The 16110-nt window shown below is 44.6% G+C and overlaps 1 protein-coding gene across 1 annotated transcript; it reads left to right on the forward strand.

Moving 5' to 3' along the window:
* Positions 1-415: 415 nt before the first annotated feature.
* Positions 416-1210, forward strand: LOC133897723 (uncharacterized). Its single transcript, XM_062338535.1, has one exon. It carries the CDS (start codon positions 416-418, stop codon positions 1208-1210), a length of 795 nt encoding a protein of 264 aa, XP_062194519.1.
* Positions 1211-16110: the final 14900 nt, after the last annotated feature.

Genomic DNA, 16110 nt, shown 5'->3' on the forward strand with positions numbered 1-16110 from the left:
TCCAAAGGATCTAGATACTACCTATGTGCTCACTGCTTTACAGGAAGAGGTGGTGGATTCTTCTCGGCGGCACAATTACCGTCGCCCTGATGGTAATACTTAGAAGGCTCATTTCCGTGGTCCTCTTCCTTTACCGCCACCTCCAGGACTCCTGAAACCTGCCCCTCAAGTCGATGAGAGAAGGTTGCCTGACACTGCTCGAGTTCCTTCAGCTGATGAAAAAATGGCCCAACTTCATGCTTATCGCAAAGCCAAGGGTCTCTGTCATAAATGTAATGAGAAACGGAGCAGTGATCACAAGTGTGCTCCTACGGTCCAGTTACATGCCTTACAAGAAGTATGAGAACTATTTCAGCTTGAGGAAGACTCCTTTTCCGATGATCAGCATCCACCTTCTACTACTGAACAATTGTTCATGGCCATTTCAGAAGCTGCAGTCATTGGCAAAGAAACCTATCGCACTTTGAAGCTTCAGGGTAATATCCAAGGCACTGATCTTTTAATCCTTGTTGATTCTGGGAGTTCCCACTCTTTTATTAGTACAACTGTTGCTTCTGCTTTGCATGGAATTAGTTCAGTGCTTCACCCATTGAAGGTGCAGGTGGCCAATGGCAGTGTACTTGAGTGTCAACAAGAACTGGTCAACACTGAGTGGGCTATTCAGGGTTTTGTCTTTCATTCCACCCTTAAGGTTTTACCATTGATAACATATGATCTTATTCTTGGTATGGATTGGTTGGAGGAATTCTCACCTATGAAAATACATTGGAGTCAAAAATGGTTATCTATATGTTATCATGGAAATCCTATTATTCTGCAAGGCTTGGTTACTGAATTCCCCACTTGCACTCTCATTGAGCTGGCTCAAATTACTGCAGAAACTGATAAAATCCTGGACACACCTATTCCTGCAGTTATTCAGTCAGTTCTGTCTAAATTTGAGTCAGTATTTGTAGAACCCTCTGGTTTAACTCCTCCGCGTGCTTGTGATCACCACATTCCCTTGATACCTGGTGCTAGACCTATCCAAATTAGGCCATATAGATATGCACCTGTCCTCAAGGATGAAATTGAAAAACAGATAACTGAAATGCTGCAATCAGGAGTTATTCAGCCAAGCTCTAGTGCCTTTTCATCTCCTGTTCTATTGGTGAAAAAGAAGGATGGAACATGGCGTTTTGTGTTGATTACCGACATCTTAATGCTATGACAGTTAAGGGCAAGTTTCCACTTCCAGTCATTGATGAGTTCATGGATGAATTAGCCAATGCAAGCTGGTTCACCAACTTGGATCTTAGGGCTGGTTATCATCAAATCAGGCTAGCTGCAGGAGATGAATACAAAACTGCCTTCCAAACTCACTCCGGGCATTATGAATTCAGAGTTATGGCCTTTGGTTTGACAGGTGCACCTAATACTTTTCAAAGTGCCATGAACAACACTTTGGCTCCTCTGCTAAGAAAGTGTGTTCTTGTATTTTTTGATGACATTTTGATTTACAGCAAGACCTTGACAGATCATGTGGAGCATATTAGATTGGTTTTACAGCTGTTGACTCAAGACAAGTGGCACATCAAAAGGTCTAAGTGTTCTTTTGCTCAGAGACAAATATCATATTTGGGCCATGTTATTTCTGCTCAAGGTGTTAGCACTGATAAGTCCAAGATACAGGCTATTCAAGCATGGGCTGTCCCTACTAATGTGAGGCAACTCAGAAGTTTTTTGGGCCTTGCAGGCTATTACTGAAAATTTGTCAAACACTTTGCACTAATCAGTAAGCCCCTCACTGATCTCCTCAAAAAACATGCTATATTTCAGTGGACTTCAGAACACAACATTGCATTTGCTACTTTAAAGCAAGCACTTGTAGATGCTCCAGTTTTAGTATTACCAGATTTTTCAAAACAATTTCAGATTGAGACCGATGCTAGTGATAAGGGTGTGGGAGCAGTTTTGTTGCAAGGTGGTCATCCTTTAGCATTCATTAGCAAAGCTTTGGACACTAAAACTGGAGGTCTCTCTACTTACGAAAAAGAATATCTTCAGCTAGCAGAATTTATCATCTATGACCAAAAAAGCCTCACACACCTCACTGCTCAAAGAATTCATACACCCTGGCAGCATAAAGTGTTCACCAAATTGATTGGCTTGCAGTACAAGATCATTTACAAAAAGGGCTCAGACAATAGGGTAGCTGATGCCTTATCTAGACATCCTAACCCACCCGCCCAGCTGCTATCCACTTCTGTATGTAAGCCTCTTTGGTTGGATGCTATTCAGTCTAGTTATGATTTTGATCCTCAAGCACAACAATTAGTTGCAGCACTCTCTGTTGATCCAGCAGTTGTACCTCATTTCACATTTAGGGATGGTCTATTAAGGTACAAAAATAGGATTTGGGTTGGCAACAATCATACTTTACAAGCACAAATTCTTGCAGCTATGCATAACTCAGCCCTGGGTGGCCACTCTGGCATACCTGTCACTTACAAACGCTTGAAGCACATTTTTGCTTGGAAAGGTATGAAAACCTCCACTCACAACTTTGTGAAATCTTGCACTACATGTCAGCAAGCAAAGCCTGACAGAGCTAGTTATCCTGGTCTCCTTCAGCCCTTGACTGTTCCTCAAGGTGCTTGGCAAGTTATTTCGATGGATTTCATCGAGGGATTGCCTAAATCAGGGTCAGCAAACTGTATCTTGGTGGTAGTGGATAAGTTTTCAAAATATGCTCATTTTATCCCATTGATGTACCCTTTCACTGCTATGTCTGTGGCTCAAGCATTTCTGAACTCTGTCTACAAACTGCATGGCCTTCCACAAGCCATCATTTCCGACAGAGATCGCATCTTCACAAGTAAACTCTAGCAAGAATTGTTCAAATTGGCAGATGTGCAGCTTCGAATGAGTTCTTCCTATCATCCTCAATCGGATGGTCAGACAGAGCATGTTAATCAATGTCTTGAGACATTTCTCTGTTGTTTTGTGCATACTTGCCCACAACAGTGGTCTAAATGGCTCTCCTTGTCAGAATACTGGTACAACACAAGTTACCATTCTGCCTTGCAGCGCTCTCCCTTTGAGGTATTGTATGGTCATCCTCCCCGCCACTTTGGCATTGATTTTCTGGGCGATTCTGCAGTATCAGACATTGGAGTTTGGTTAGCCGACCGTCAGCTCATGCAACAACTCATCCGACAACACCTTCTTCGGGCTCAAATTCGAATGAAGCAGCAAGCCGATAAGACAAGATCTGAAAGATCCTTCGCAGTGAATGATTGGGTATTCCTTAAACTCCAACCGTATGTGCAAACTTCACTCTCCAATCGATCTTCTCAGAAACTAGCCTTCAAATACTATGGGCCATATAAGGTGCTTGAGCGCATTGGAACTGTTGCCTACAAGCTACAACTTCCTGCTGACAGTACAATTCATCCCATCTTTCATGTCTCTCAGCTCAAGAAGGCCATCGGTACTAACCAGGTAATGCTTGTACTTCCTGACGCTTCTATCCAGTTTCAGGTTCCAGAGAAAAGCTTGCAGCGCCGTGTCATTCAAAGGGGGGGACAAGCCAATTCACCAAGTCTTGATCAAGTGGTCTCAAATGCCAGAGGCCATGGCTTCCTGGGAGGATACTGAGGCGCTTCGTCAAGCTTTTCCCTTTGCTCCTGCTTGGGGTCAAGCAGGATTTCAAGACCCCGGGAATGTCAGAGCTGATGTTACACAACCGGCAGGAGAGAGCGACAAGGAAGAAACGAACTGGGTGCTGACCAGGAAGAAGAGCAACTGGGACAAGTTGAGCAATCCTAAATATGTTGGGCCCGAATGGGTTCTGTAATAGCGAGTGGGCTTAGCCCAGTGCGTGTGTGTGGCTGTCGTGTCTGAGCAACGTGTCTCTCGTTATAGCTGTCACCGGCTGGGAGGATAGATAGGATTGGACAGAACCTTTTCCTTCCTCCGCAAGCAGCGTGTGTTTTCCTCCCAGAACTCATGAAATCGGCAATGGAACATCTCTGATTTGCCAATCCTATCTCTAATTCTCTCTATTCCCCACTACTTTCTTCTAGCTACTACCCTCTGCTAACACCCTGCCCTTCGCAAGCTTCCGAAGGTTTCACACAGGTCTTCGAGATGTTGGCTTCTTCTGGCACTCTTGACCACTATGTCGTTGACGTAAGCTAGGACATTTCACCCTATCTGTGAACTTAGCACTGCTTGCACCAACCTGGTGAAGGTTACGCTAGCATTTTGGAGGCCGAAGGGCATCCTTACAAAGCAGTATATGTCGAAGGAGATTCAGAAACTTGTCTTCTCCTCATCTTCCTTTGCCATCCAGACCTGGTGGTACCCTGAGTATGCATCTAGGAAACTTAACATCTCGCAACCAGCTGCGGAGTCCACCAGCTGATCAATTCTAGGTAATGGGAAATCATCCTTCGGACAAGCCCTGTTCAAGTCTGTGAAGTTGACGCACATTCTCCATTTTCCGTTGCTTTTCTTGACTAACACTGGGTTAGCTAGCCATTCTGAGTGCAATACTTCACGTATCACTCCGGCATCGAGCAGCTTTTTTACCTCAGCCTTTGCTGCTTCTTCTCTTTACTCGAAGCTTTTCTAAGCTTTTGCTTCCTTGGCTTCGCCCTGGGATCCACTGGCGGTGGATGAACACTGCAAGCGGGGATCCTGAGGGAGCCCCTTTGAGATTCGACCGGGGGGCTGATTTTGGATCTACCTCGTACGTGGGGTTAATGCGAATGTATGAGATCTAGGTGGGACGAATGATCGTCGACCAGTAAGAGTAAATGCACAAGGAATTTAGATAGTTTCAGGCCGTACGGAGGCGTAATACCCTACTCATGTGTGTCTGGTGTGTTATTAATGCTCTTGGAATGCCTTTCTCTGGATCTCTGTGTTATAAGATTTTTTGGTCTATCTATCAAGTCTTGAGCTCCGGTCTTCAAGTGCCAGTTTCTTTGAACTTGTGCGAGGGTGAGCTCCAATTAGCCTGTCCTTCTACGAAATGCTCCCCCCTTTTATCCTACCGGGGGAGGCTCGGCGTGCCCAGATCGGGGGCACAAGTTTCTGCAAGCCATAAATGGAAAGCAACCATTATGGGTCTACAGTTTGATGTTACAGGGGTTGAAAATGCGTCCCTTGGATGGTCCCATCGATCTTTATGCCCCAACTTTAGCAGGTGCAGGGGGGCCCACCGGCCAGCCACTGAATATCACCGCATGCCCGTCCGGTCAGAGTGGGTCTGACACGGTCTGACACGGCAGGGCGATAGGCGATACGCCTCAAGCCCATCGACGATATCTTCAAGCCTTCTTCCTTTATGGGCCCCACAGGGTGACGTGTGATGAGACCCGTCGCATTAATTGTCCCCACGCCTTCCTGCCAGGCGGTGGCAGGGGCTGACGTACTTAGTACGACAGGTATGGGGGGAGTGGTTGGATGTGACTCGCCACGCTCCCCCTTAAATGCAGCATCGGGCTTCCCACCGATTGATACCTCACCGTGGAGCCCTTGTGGGGTCCACCGGCAAGGGGCTTCTCAGGTCCTTAGGGAACTCGGGGTACTCGGGGACCAACTGTTCTTGGCCCCGAGCACCCCCTCCCGGGCCTGGTTCTTCTCGAGTCCTCGGGGAACTCTGGGTACTCGAGGACCAACTGTTCTTGGCCCTGAGCACCCCCTCCCAGACTTGGTTCTTCTTGGGCCCTCGGGGAACTCTGGGTACTCGGGGACCAACTGTTCTTGGCCTCGAGCACCACCTCCCGGGTCTGGCTTTTCTTGGGCCTTGGGGAGATGGTCCCCGAGGGATGGCACCACGTGGCACTATGCTGTCCTGGCCTCGGGACTCGGGAACCCCCGGTTCCCATATCACTGACATCCACATTTAAGCTATGCTGAATGATTTCCCTGCTTACTCCTTATAAGTCCTTCGGAGACCAAGCGAAGACATCGTCATTACTGCGGAGGAACATTATGAGTTGTTGTTGGTCTTCCTCTAGGGCCTCCGCTCCTATGGTGACTTTTTTATCTGGTTTTTCTTGATTTAACAGCACTATTCTGGTTGCTCCTTCCGGTACAGCCTTCGCTGCTTTGTTCATCTTTGGCTGGATGTCACTTTCCTCTCGATTTGCCGAAGGTTCTGTCACCATGTGGACATTTCGCCTTCCTGGAGTGATTCCCACTTCGATTCATCTGGCCACTCGCTGGTCTCCTAATACCATTATGACGCCTTCCGGACCAGGCATCTTCATGCACGAGTACGCGTGGTGCGGTATTGCTCCGAATGTGTTCAAGACTCCCCTACCAAATATCGCATTGTATGGGTAATTAATGTTGACCACATCGAAGGTAATTTCTTCCGTCCGGAAATTCGTTCTTTCGCCAGACGACATTGGGATTGTTATCTTTCCCAGAGCGTTGATTACATTTTCGCCGAAGCCTAGCAATGGTGATCCAGCTTGATTCAGGTCGCTTCGACGTAGACCCATTTTATCGAAGGCATCAGCGAAGATGATATCCACTGAGCTTCCTCCATCTATTAAGATCCTATGCACTTCATTTCCCGAGATGTTTGCTGTGATAACGAAGGCGTCTGTGTGTGGGTAATCTAAGACTCTCATGTCCTCTTGCGAGAATGTAATGGGAACGTTTGACCACCTTGAATGAGTATATGTTGGCCCCACACCGACATGGTTAACCCTCCGCACGTATTCTTTCCGCTGTCTCTTAGATTTTGTCTGCTGGTTAGACCCCCCTGAGATAGCCAACACCACATTGTATCCACGATTTACCGTGTTCACGGACTTACTGCTCTCTGGTGATGCTTCGATCGCAGGCCTTGGTGGTGGCGGAGGTAGCTCCCCTTGGAGGGTCATTTGCCTCGTTTGATCCAATTGAGCTGAGGCTGCAGGTGCACATTGCAGTGCCAGCATCGGCCGCCACTAGTTTTCAAATGCCGTGTTTTGATTGTGGTTTTCCCACGCTTCGCTTCTCCCGAAACTCGCTGCGTGGTGCATGGTTTTTGCATGGTCAAGAGATTGCTTCGCCAAGCTCTCTTTCATGGCCACAACCTGCGAGCATTGCTTGGTCCTGTGGCCGACTCCTTCGCCATGCAGCTCGCAGTAAAACATTGTTGGGTCCTGCGAGACTCGTCCTCCTCGGCCTCCGCGGCCCCTTCCTCTATTGGTTCGGCCTCCTCGAGTAGCCGCACTGTGAGATTCGCTTGCCACTTGAGCGACTTCAAATGGGCTGGAGTTTATCTGATTGACTTCTTTTTGCCTTGTGTAGTCAGATGCTTCAGATTTTCTCGCATGATGCAATCTGTCTTTAGGATTGCTATTGCCTGCCTCTCTGGCCGATGTATGTGATTTTACTTTGGAGGCTACCATTTCATTTTTCCTTCAAAGATGATCGAGCTCAGATCTCACGTATTCTTCCATCTTGTTAAGCAGCTCTTGTACACTTCTAGGTCTTTTTCTTGTGAGCTTTCCTGCTAATAACCCCCCTCTGATGCCCTGTATCGCCGCATCGATGATTGTATCTTCGCTCAGCCCCTTCGCTTGGCAACGTATGTGCATGAAGCGGCGCATATAGTTCTGCAATGATTCTGTTGGTTGTTGCTTCAGTGCGAAGAGGTCACTCGCGGTTACCTTGTCTGCCCGATTTCCCTGGAAATTATTCTACAGGGCATTACGCAATTGCTCCCATGAGTATATGGATCCCGGGGGCAATGCGGAGTACCAAGATCTTGCTATCCCTTTTACTGCCAATACGAAGGCTTTCACCAACGTTGTACCATCCCCTCTGGTGGACTCCACAGTCGCTTTGAAGCTCATTACAAATTCCCTTGGGTCTGACTCCCCGTCAAACATTACCACTCTTGGCATCTTGAAGCCTGGTGGCCACGGCTGGTTCTGCAGATCCATGGTCAGCGGAGATTATGGGTCTCTTGCGGACGACTGCCGTCGAAGGTCCTGCGAAGTTCGTGCCGTGTCCCATGGCGGCGTCAAAACCCTAGCGAACTTTTGCAAATATTTTTCATGCATAAAACCCTATTGCAACTACTGCAGCCTGAATGCATCAAACTTAAATATAACCTATGGCAAATTTCAATTTATAAATTAATTTCTCTCTAAATTGAACAAAAATTCTACAACACCTACTTAATTCTTGCAAATTTTAAACTATTACAAAAATGAAATTTTTTGGGTGTTACAGAACCAAAGAAAGAAGGAGAAAAACTCCAAAGGAAATGTATGAGCCATATTGCCTATGTACTTAAAGATTGGGACTTTAAATTCGCTAGGACATGACTCAATGGGCATTAAGCATTTCATCCTCCTAATCACACTTATAGAGGTGTAAGTTCACATCGAGAGAGAACAACAATCTCAAAGAGTGATATCCTCCTTTATGATCTCTCTACCGCCAATGCATATGCAATGCAAGACATATGCATGAAATTAAACATGAGGCACGCTATATGATGTGTGAATGCATATCATAAAATAAATCTATCTTGTCATAATACTTCCCTCTCAAGCTTCTTCATGGTCAACCCATCAACATGCCTTGAGAGAACCCTAGGGGACCACCATCTCAAGCAAAACCCATGTTCACCACTATCTTGAGAATGTTAGACAAGCTTCTATCGTGAATGCATCTATATAACAAGGAATCACATGATATTTGAAGCATCTATAACATTCAACTTATTTCGCAACCGACAAAATATGGCTTCATCTAGAGGTTTTGTGAAGATATCCGCCAATTGATCTTTCGACCTTACACCGCAAAGAGAGATATCATTATTAGCCACATGGTCTCTAAGGAAATGATGGTGAATATCAATGTGCTTTGTGCGAGAGTGTTGAACAGGATTATTTGCAATTTTTATGGCACTCTCATTATCACAAAGGAGTGGAACCTTCTCTAGATGAACACCATAACAAGGTTTGCTTCATATAAAGGATTTGAACACAACATGCTCCGACAGCTATGTATTCCGCTTCCACGGTGGACAAGGATACCAAGTTTTGCTTTTTAGAAGGCTAAGAAACTAGGGATCGTCCTAGCAAGTGGCACCCACCCGAAGTACTCTTACAACCCACACGACATCCGGTAAAGTCCGAATTCGAGTAACCCAAGAGTAGGAAACTAGCACCTTTGGGGTACCACAAGCCTATGCTAGGTGTATGCTTTAGGTATCTAAGGATTCTTTTAACCTTACTAAGATGTGATTCCTTAGGATTAGCTTGAAAGTAAGCGCACATGCATACACTAAACATAATATCGAGTATAGATACGGTAAGGTAAAGAAGTGACCCAATCATAGAACGATAAAGCTTTTGGTCAACCAGTTTACCCGTTTCATCCAAGTTGAGATGTCCATTAGTAGGCATGGGGGTCTTGATTGGCTTGCAATCATCCATCTTGAACTTCTTTAGAATTTCCCTTGTGTACTTCTCTTGATGAATGAACATCTCTTCCTTTAATTGCTTCATTTGAAATCCAAGGAAGTAGTTGAGCTCGTCAATTATCGACATCTCGAACTCTCTAGACATCATATCACCAAATTATTTGCAAAACTCTTTGTTAGTTGAACCAAAGATAATATCATCAACATAAATTTGACACAAGAAAAGCTCATTGTCGATGATTTTTGTGAACAATATGGTGTCTACCCTCCCGATCTTGAATCCTTGGTTGATAAGGAAGTCACGTAGGCATTCATACCAAGCTCATGGGGCTTACTTGAGTCCATAAAGTGCCTTGTGCAACCTATAATCATTATTAGGATATTTAGAATCTTCGAAACCGGGGGGTTGTTCAACATAAACAAGTTCATTAATGAAGCCACTTAAAAAGGCACTCCTCACATCCATTTGATAAAGCTTAATATTATGATGTGAAGCAAATGTGAGAAGAATACGGATGGCTTCAAGCCTTGCCACGGGAGCAAATGTTTCGTCAAAATCCAAATCTTCAACTTGTGCAAATCCTTGCGCAATGAGTCTTGCCTTGTTGCGTACCACCACACCATGTTCATCTTGCTTGTTGTGGAAGACCCACTTGGTTCCAATCATGTTCTTGTCTTTGAGCCTCTCTTCAAGAATTCATACTTCATTGCGGGTGAAATTGTTGAGTTCTTCTTGCATAGCCATCACCCAATCCGGATCTTTGAGAGCCTCAACTACATGTGTGGGTTCCAAATAAGAGACAAACGAGTAATGTTCACAAAATGAAGCATATTGATGAGAGCAGAGCGAGTTCGTACTCCCCTAGATAGACCCCCAATGATCAAGTCAATGGGGTGATCCTTGGAAATATGCATATGCTTCATTTGTGGTTCTTGAGGTGTATCTTGCGGTGGTCCCACATCTTAAGCTTGAGCTTGAGCTTCCTCTTGAGAGATATGGATATCTTGTGATGGAAGTGGTTAATCATCCTTGTCCGCATCTTGATGCGTAACCAAAAAGAAAACTAATATCACAACATTTTTTAAACTTTCCTAGGTGTTCTCTTTTCTTGAAGATAAAGAACTTACACCCGAATACTTGGAAGTATGAGATATTGGGCTTCCTCCCAATGAGAAGATCATATGGCGCCTTCTTCAATAGTCGGTGGAGATATACTCGATTTGATGCATGGCACGCCGTGTTAATTGCTTCAGCCCAAACCTTCTCCGGCGTACCATACTCATCCAACATTGCTCTTGCAAGGGTGATCAAGGTCTTGTTCTTCCTCTCCACCATGCCATTTTGTTAAGGGGTGTAGGTTGATGAGAACTCAAGCTTGATGCCTCTATCATCGTAAAATGTTTCAATTTGTGTGTTTTGAACTCCGTGCCGTTGTCACTCCAGATCTTCATAAGTGTGGCCTCAAACTCATTTTGAGCCCTCTTCGTGAACTTCTTGAAGATCCCAACGGTCTTGCCCTTGTCATCTAGAAAGAAAGTTCAAGCGTATCTTGTATAATCATCAACAATGTGTAGAAGAGGTCCGAAGAGGTCCATGTGTAAAAGCTCCAAGGGTCTTGACATACACATCATGGACTTGTATGGATGAGAGCTTGCAATTTGCTTCCCCGCTTGGCAAGCACTACACAACTTGTCCTTCTCGAATACCACATCCTTCAAACCAACCACCATTCCATTCTTGAACACCTTCTTAAGTTGGCTCATTCCGATGTGTGCAAATCGACAATGCCAAAGCCAACAAATAGATGTCTTGGTGAAGAGGCATGTAGTCAAACTAGCTTCATTAGAGGAAAAATCCACAAGATAGATATGTCCATGTCTAAAGTCTTTAAAGATTAGATCATTGCGCTTCTTGCTAGTTATGACAACATCAACATCGTTAAATAAACATGTGAAGCCTAAATCACATAGTTGAGCTACCGAAAGTAAATTAAAACTAAGAGACTCAACTAAAAGAACATTAGAAATAGAGAGATCATTGGAGATTGGCCACCTTACCCAAACCTACTACATTTACCTTAGAGTTACCACCAAAGGTGACTTTGTCATGATCGCCCACTTCATCTTCTAGAGAGGTGAACATCTTTACATTGCTGGTCATATGTTGTGTACATCCACTATCAAGCACACAATGCTTTCCACCGGCTTTGTAGTTCACCTACACACATGGGATCAAGTTTTTCTTGTTTAGGTACCCAACCAAGTTTGGTATCTTTCATGTGAGACACAAGAGCTTTAGGCACCCAAAGTTGCCTAGGAAGCCTCCCCTTAGTTTGAGTTCCAATAAATTTAGCCATGACTTTTCCACTTTTAAGCTTATGCAATAAGAAATGATGATCATTGAAAGTGGACTTGTATTTTTAAGGCAAAGTAGGGAGGGGTTTAGTAGGAATTGGACACTCCCTTGTGTGGTAACCAGTGACTTGGCAATATTGGCAATATGAACTAACTTCTTTGATGAAGCAATTCTTGATCTCCGGTGACTTGATGATCTTTTCCATCGGGTTAGGGAAGCATCCAAGGCCTCTTTTGTTGTAGTGCAATGCATTTTTCATGAGAATTTCCTTGTGCTTGTACTCCCCCTTAGTCAACCGAGCTACACATGAGTTGAGACTCGTAATCTTATTCTTAAGCTCTTGCTCCCTTGCATGGTTAGTCTTAGAAGATGATATATTATCACATAAGGAAGAGTATGATATATCAAGAAGATCATCACAAAAAAGTAGATGCATTGACCTTAACAACATCAATAGTAGGGAATTCATTCATGCTAGAATCAATAGCATCAGAAGCTAACTTAAGTTCTTGATATTTGCATTTCAAGTCTATATGCTTAAGTTTTAGCTTCTTGTTACAAGCCTCAAGAGACTTACTAGATGCAACTATTTCATCATGTTTCTTAAGCACATCATTTTATTTAGAAAGAAACTCATCATGACTAGAACTAAGCTTAGCATTATCATTTTCAAGAGACTTGATTTTAGCTTTTTGCTTCTTGATTATAGTAGCCTAGTCATTCATGAGCTTAGATAGATCATTAGGAGAAAGACCATCATCATCACTACTATCATCTTCCTCACTACTCACCTTGTTGTTACCTTTTGCCATGAGGCACATAGGTGGTGGAGGTAGAGGTGGATCATCATTGGTGATGGTGAGGCCTGCGCGGTTGTTGTCTTCATCATTACTTGAATCATCACTTGAGCTCTCGCTAGAGACCCATTCACCAATAATGTAGGTCTTATGGTCTCCACTCTTCTTGTTGAAGAGTCTCTTCTTGTTGTTGTTTTGACCCTTTTTCTTGTGCTTGTCCTCATCCTCACTTGCATCAATCCTTTTCCCTTTGTTCTTGTTTCTCTTATTGGGATGAGGGAAATCATATGACATGTGGTCAAAGATACCATATTTGTAGCACTTCTTTTTGTCTCCGCCACTGAACTTGTCAAATTTCCTTGAGCGAAATTTGTTCTTCTTGGGATCATAGTTGTAGCCCTTCTTTTTGAACTTGGAGATCATTCTCGTGGTTCTTCTCATGAGAAGGGCAACCTCGGTGTCGGAGTTGTCATCATCATCATCATCTTCATCGCTTTCACTTGATGATGGGAGCTTCACTTTTTTCTTCTTGTTGTCAACCATCTTCGCCTTGAGAGTAAGATTCTTCTTGGATGAGGACTCTTAGTGTCCAAACAAAAACACCTCATGAGCACATATCTTCCCAATGGTGTCAGTGACGGTCATATTATTGATGTCTCTTTCATGAAGAAGAGATATGACAATGTTGTATTGTGCCTTGGGAAGCACCATCAAGATCTTACGAATAACGTCTCCTTGAGATAATTGAGTGAGTTCAAGAGAATTGATTTCTTCCACAAGCATATTCATGCGGGAATACATATTATTGCATAACTCATTAGGAAGCATCTTCAATTGATTGAGAGCATTCATAAGCACATGATATCTTTTCTCATGAATTTTCCTACAAACCTCATGAATTTCACAAAAAGCGGTCCAAATCTCATGAGTGAATTCCTTGCTCCTAACTCTAGAGAAAACCTCTTCACTAATTCCCTCAAATATAGAATTTTTGGCCTTAGTATTCCACCTAACTTATTGGTCGGTAAAAGGTTAATCAAACCCAGTGGAGGCGGCTAGCCAAACTTTGGGGGAAATAGCCTCAAGATAGCTTGCCATGCGAACTTTCCAATAGGCGCAGTTCTTTCCCTCTAATTTTGGCACGCTACTTTCACTATGCGGGACTATTTCTCTAGGATTTTAAGCCTATCAAAAGCACGAAGCTCTGATACCAATTGAAAGGATCGAATAGCCCAAGAGGGGGTGAATTGGGCACTAATTAAAACTTCTACCATTTTCTAGTACAAGTAGCAACTTTAACCTAGATGCATCAATTTTCACTCTGCAGAGGTCATACACTTTACCTACAAGATGTGTCCTCCTTCTTGCTCGTGTCGATCAAACACTTACACACTTCAAGATGTGCGACTAGGATTCCACTGCAAAGTCTTTCCAACGCTTCTCTCAGCACGTGTTGACCTACTGAGGTTTCACCGCCGTACATAAGTGGAGTACACCCACCAACCCAGAAGCTCCCTCTTGCGCCTTACGGTTCCAGGAAGTACACCCTTTTTTTCCCCGTACCACCAAATGATCTTCACCATACTGAGAGACAATGAATTACTCAGCTAGACCCGTCCCATACCAGACTTGTGGTTGTACTATTTTCATGGGTAGTTGGTCCACGAACTGGTCCTTAACATGGTCTGGGCAAAACCGCCATCATTCCACATAGGGAGATAACCATTATCCGAAATGCCGACAGTTTTGCCTAGAATACATCAACAGGCCAACCAACATGCCAAACTTGCCCAGACCCTATTTTCCAATACCAAGCATCTTTACCAATCATCATCATTATTCACATTATTAAACAAAACCTCATTTGCCTATACTACCCATGAATAAGCAACACTAAGCAAGATCTATCCATAACACTATAACCAAAATTACGGCTACAAGGAATGTTTCGGAAAAGCTAGTAAACCCTAATCATGGGATATCATATTTGACGAGCATGCAATTTGTAAAACAAAACTTTATAAAAGTAGACGCAAAATGTTCAATGACACTTGCCTTCCTCGTTCTGCTGCTTAGAGCCTTCAAATTCTTAGTCTTGTAGACTTCCGCACTGCTCTTCGGCTAATCGAACAATTACCCAAAAAACACACAAATAAAACTACTAAGAACAGTACACCAAACAGAGATAAAACTTGGTAAAAACCCTATAGAAAGATTCTACATGTCGCTACGAGAATTTGAGGGTAAAAATCGCCTAAAATAGAGCTATGAGCAAAAAATTATGATGGTTTGAAGTTCCAGGGGCTAAACTGCAAAATTACCTATTTTCCGAGAATTTCTAGATTTCTTTTATTCTGAAAATCATTTTTATTGCACATGTTGATGTCATAAATCAGAAATGAATTATTTTTGTGAAGGAAAACCCATGTGGACCAAGTCCACCAGGCAGTGAGCCGAGAGAAGCCCCTCGGCCCACAGGTCCACCGTGGACCGGAGGTGCTGGAGAGGCTCGGCCCGTTAGCGATCGGCCAGAGGGACGTCGGAACCGAGTGCCAGTGGCCGGGATGCTCCAGTGAGCGGCAGAAAAGATAGAGGAGGGGCTGGCGAACTCACCCCGAGCAAATGCGAGGCCAGAGTGGGGCTGTCGAGGCCGGGCGATGGTGAGGGCGGCGACGACGGTCGATGTGACTGCGGAAGAGGTGCTTCAGTGGCCAAACATCAACCACGAGCCACGGAATCGACTCCGGAAGGTCCTGCAAAGCTGGAGGGAAGATTAGTTTGGTCGGAGACGGTGCACACGCGAAGAACGATGGTGGCGGTGCATCTCACCGGAGTCGAAGAACAAACGGGTGGCAACGGTTATTTGAGCAGGGAAAAAGGGCGTGAGCGGGTGGAGATGTTGCGGCCATGACCTTGATGGCCGACAGTTTTCTGCCTTGAATGCACAATAGAGATGGAATAAAGAGGGGGAAATGTGCAAGGGTGCCTTGATGACGCTCCAAGCTTTGAATCCGGCCATTATTCAGAGAGGAGAGGGCGCGGGGAAGAAGAAACGACCGGCGGCCGGATGAAGCTCGGGCATGGGTTGGAGGAGGAAGAAAAGGAGCCGGGATGGGCGGCTTGGCTCGGCAGCAGCGCGGCTCAGCTCGGCGCAGCTTGAGTCGAGCCCACTGGTCAGTGGGAGGTGGTGGCACGTGCGGGAGAGGCTGGCTCGACTGGGCGGCTCGGCCCGAGAGAGTAAGGAGGGGAAGGGTGAATGGGTCGTGGCCCAAGCGGGAAGGAGGGGGAGGGAGCAGCTCGGGCTAGGTCGAAAGGAGAGGCAGAGAGCGGGATTTAGGCTGAAAAAGAAAGGATTTGGCCCGAGATGATTTGAGAATTTAGGAAGAAGGCTTTTCTATTTACTTTTGAACTATTTTTAAAAAAGATTTTAAACGAGCGTCTTCTATCAATTTTTTACAAACTTTATTCACACATAAAACAATTTTTTTTAAACTCTAAATTTTTTTTAAAAAGCTTTCAAATTTTTT

The sequence above is a fragment of the Phragmites australis genome, chromosome 17 (genome assembly GCF_958298935.1).
Source record: "Phragmites australis chromosome 17, lpPhrAust1.1, whole genome shotgun sequence".
Lineage (NCBI taxonomy): Eukaryota > Viridiplantae > Streptophyta > Magnoliopsida > Poales > Poaceae > Phragmites > Phragmites australis.

Bases quoted from the DNA above. Each gene is read 5' to 3' on its own strand.
- LOC133897723 (XM_062338535.1), top strand. From the start codon at position 416: ATGGCCATTTCAGAAGCTGCAGTCATTGGCAAAGAAACCTATCGCACT.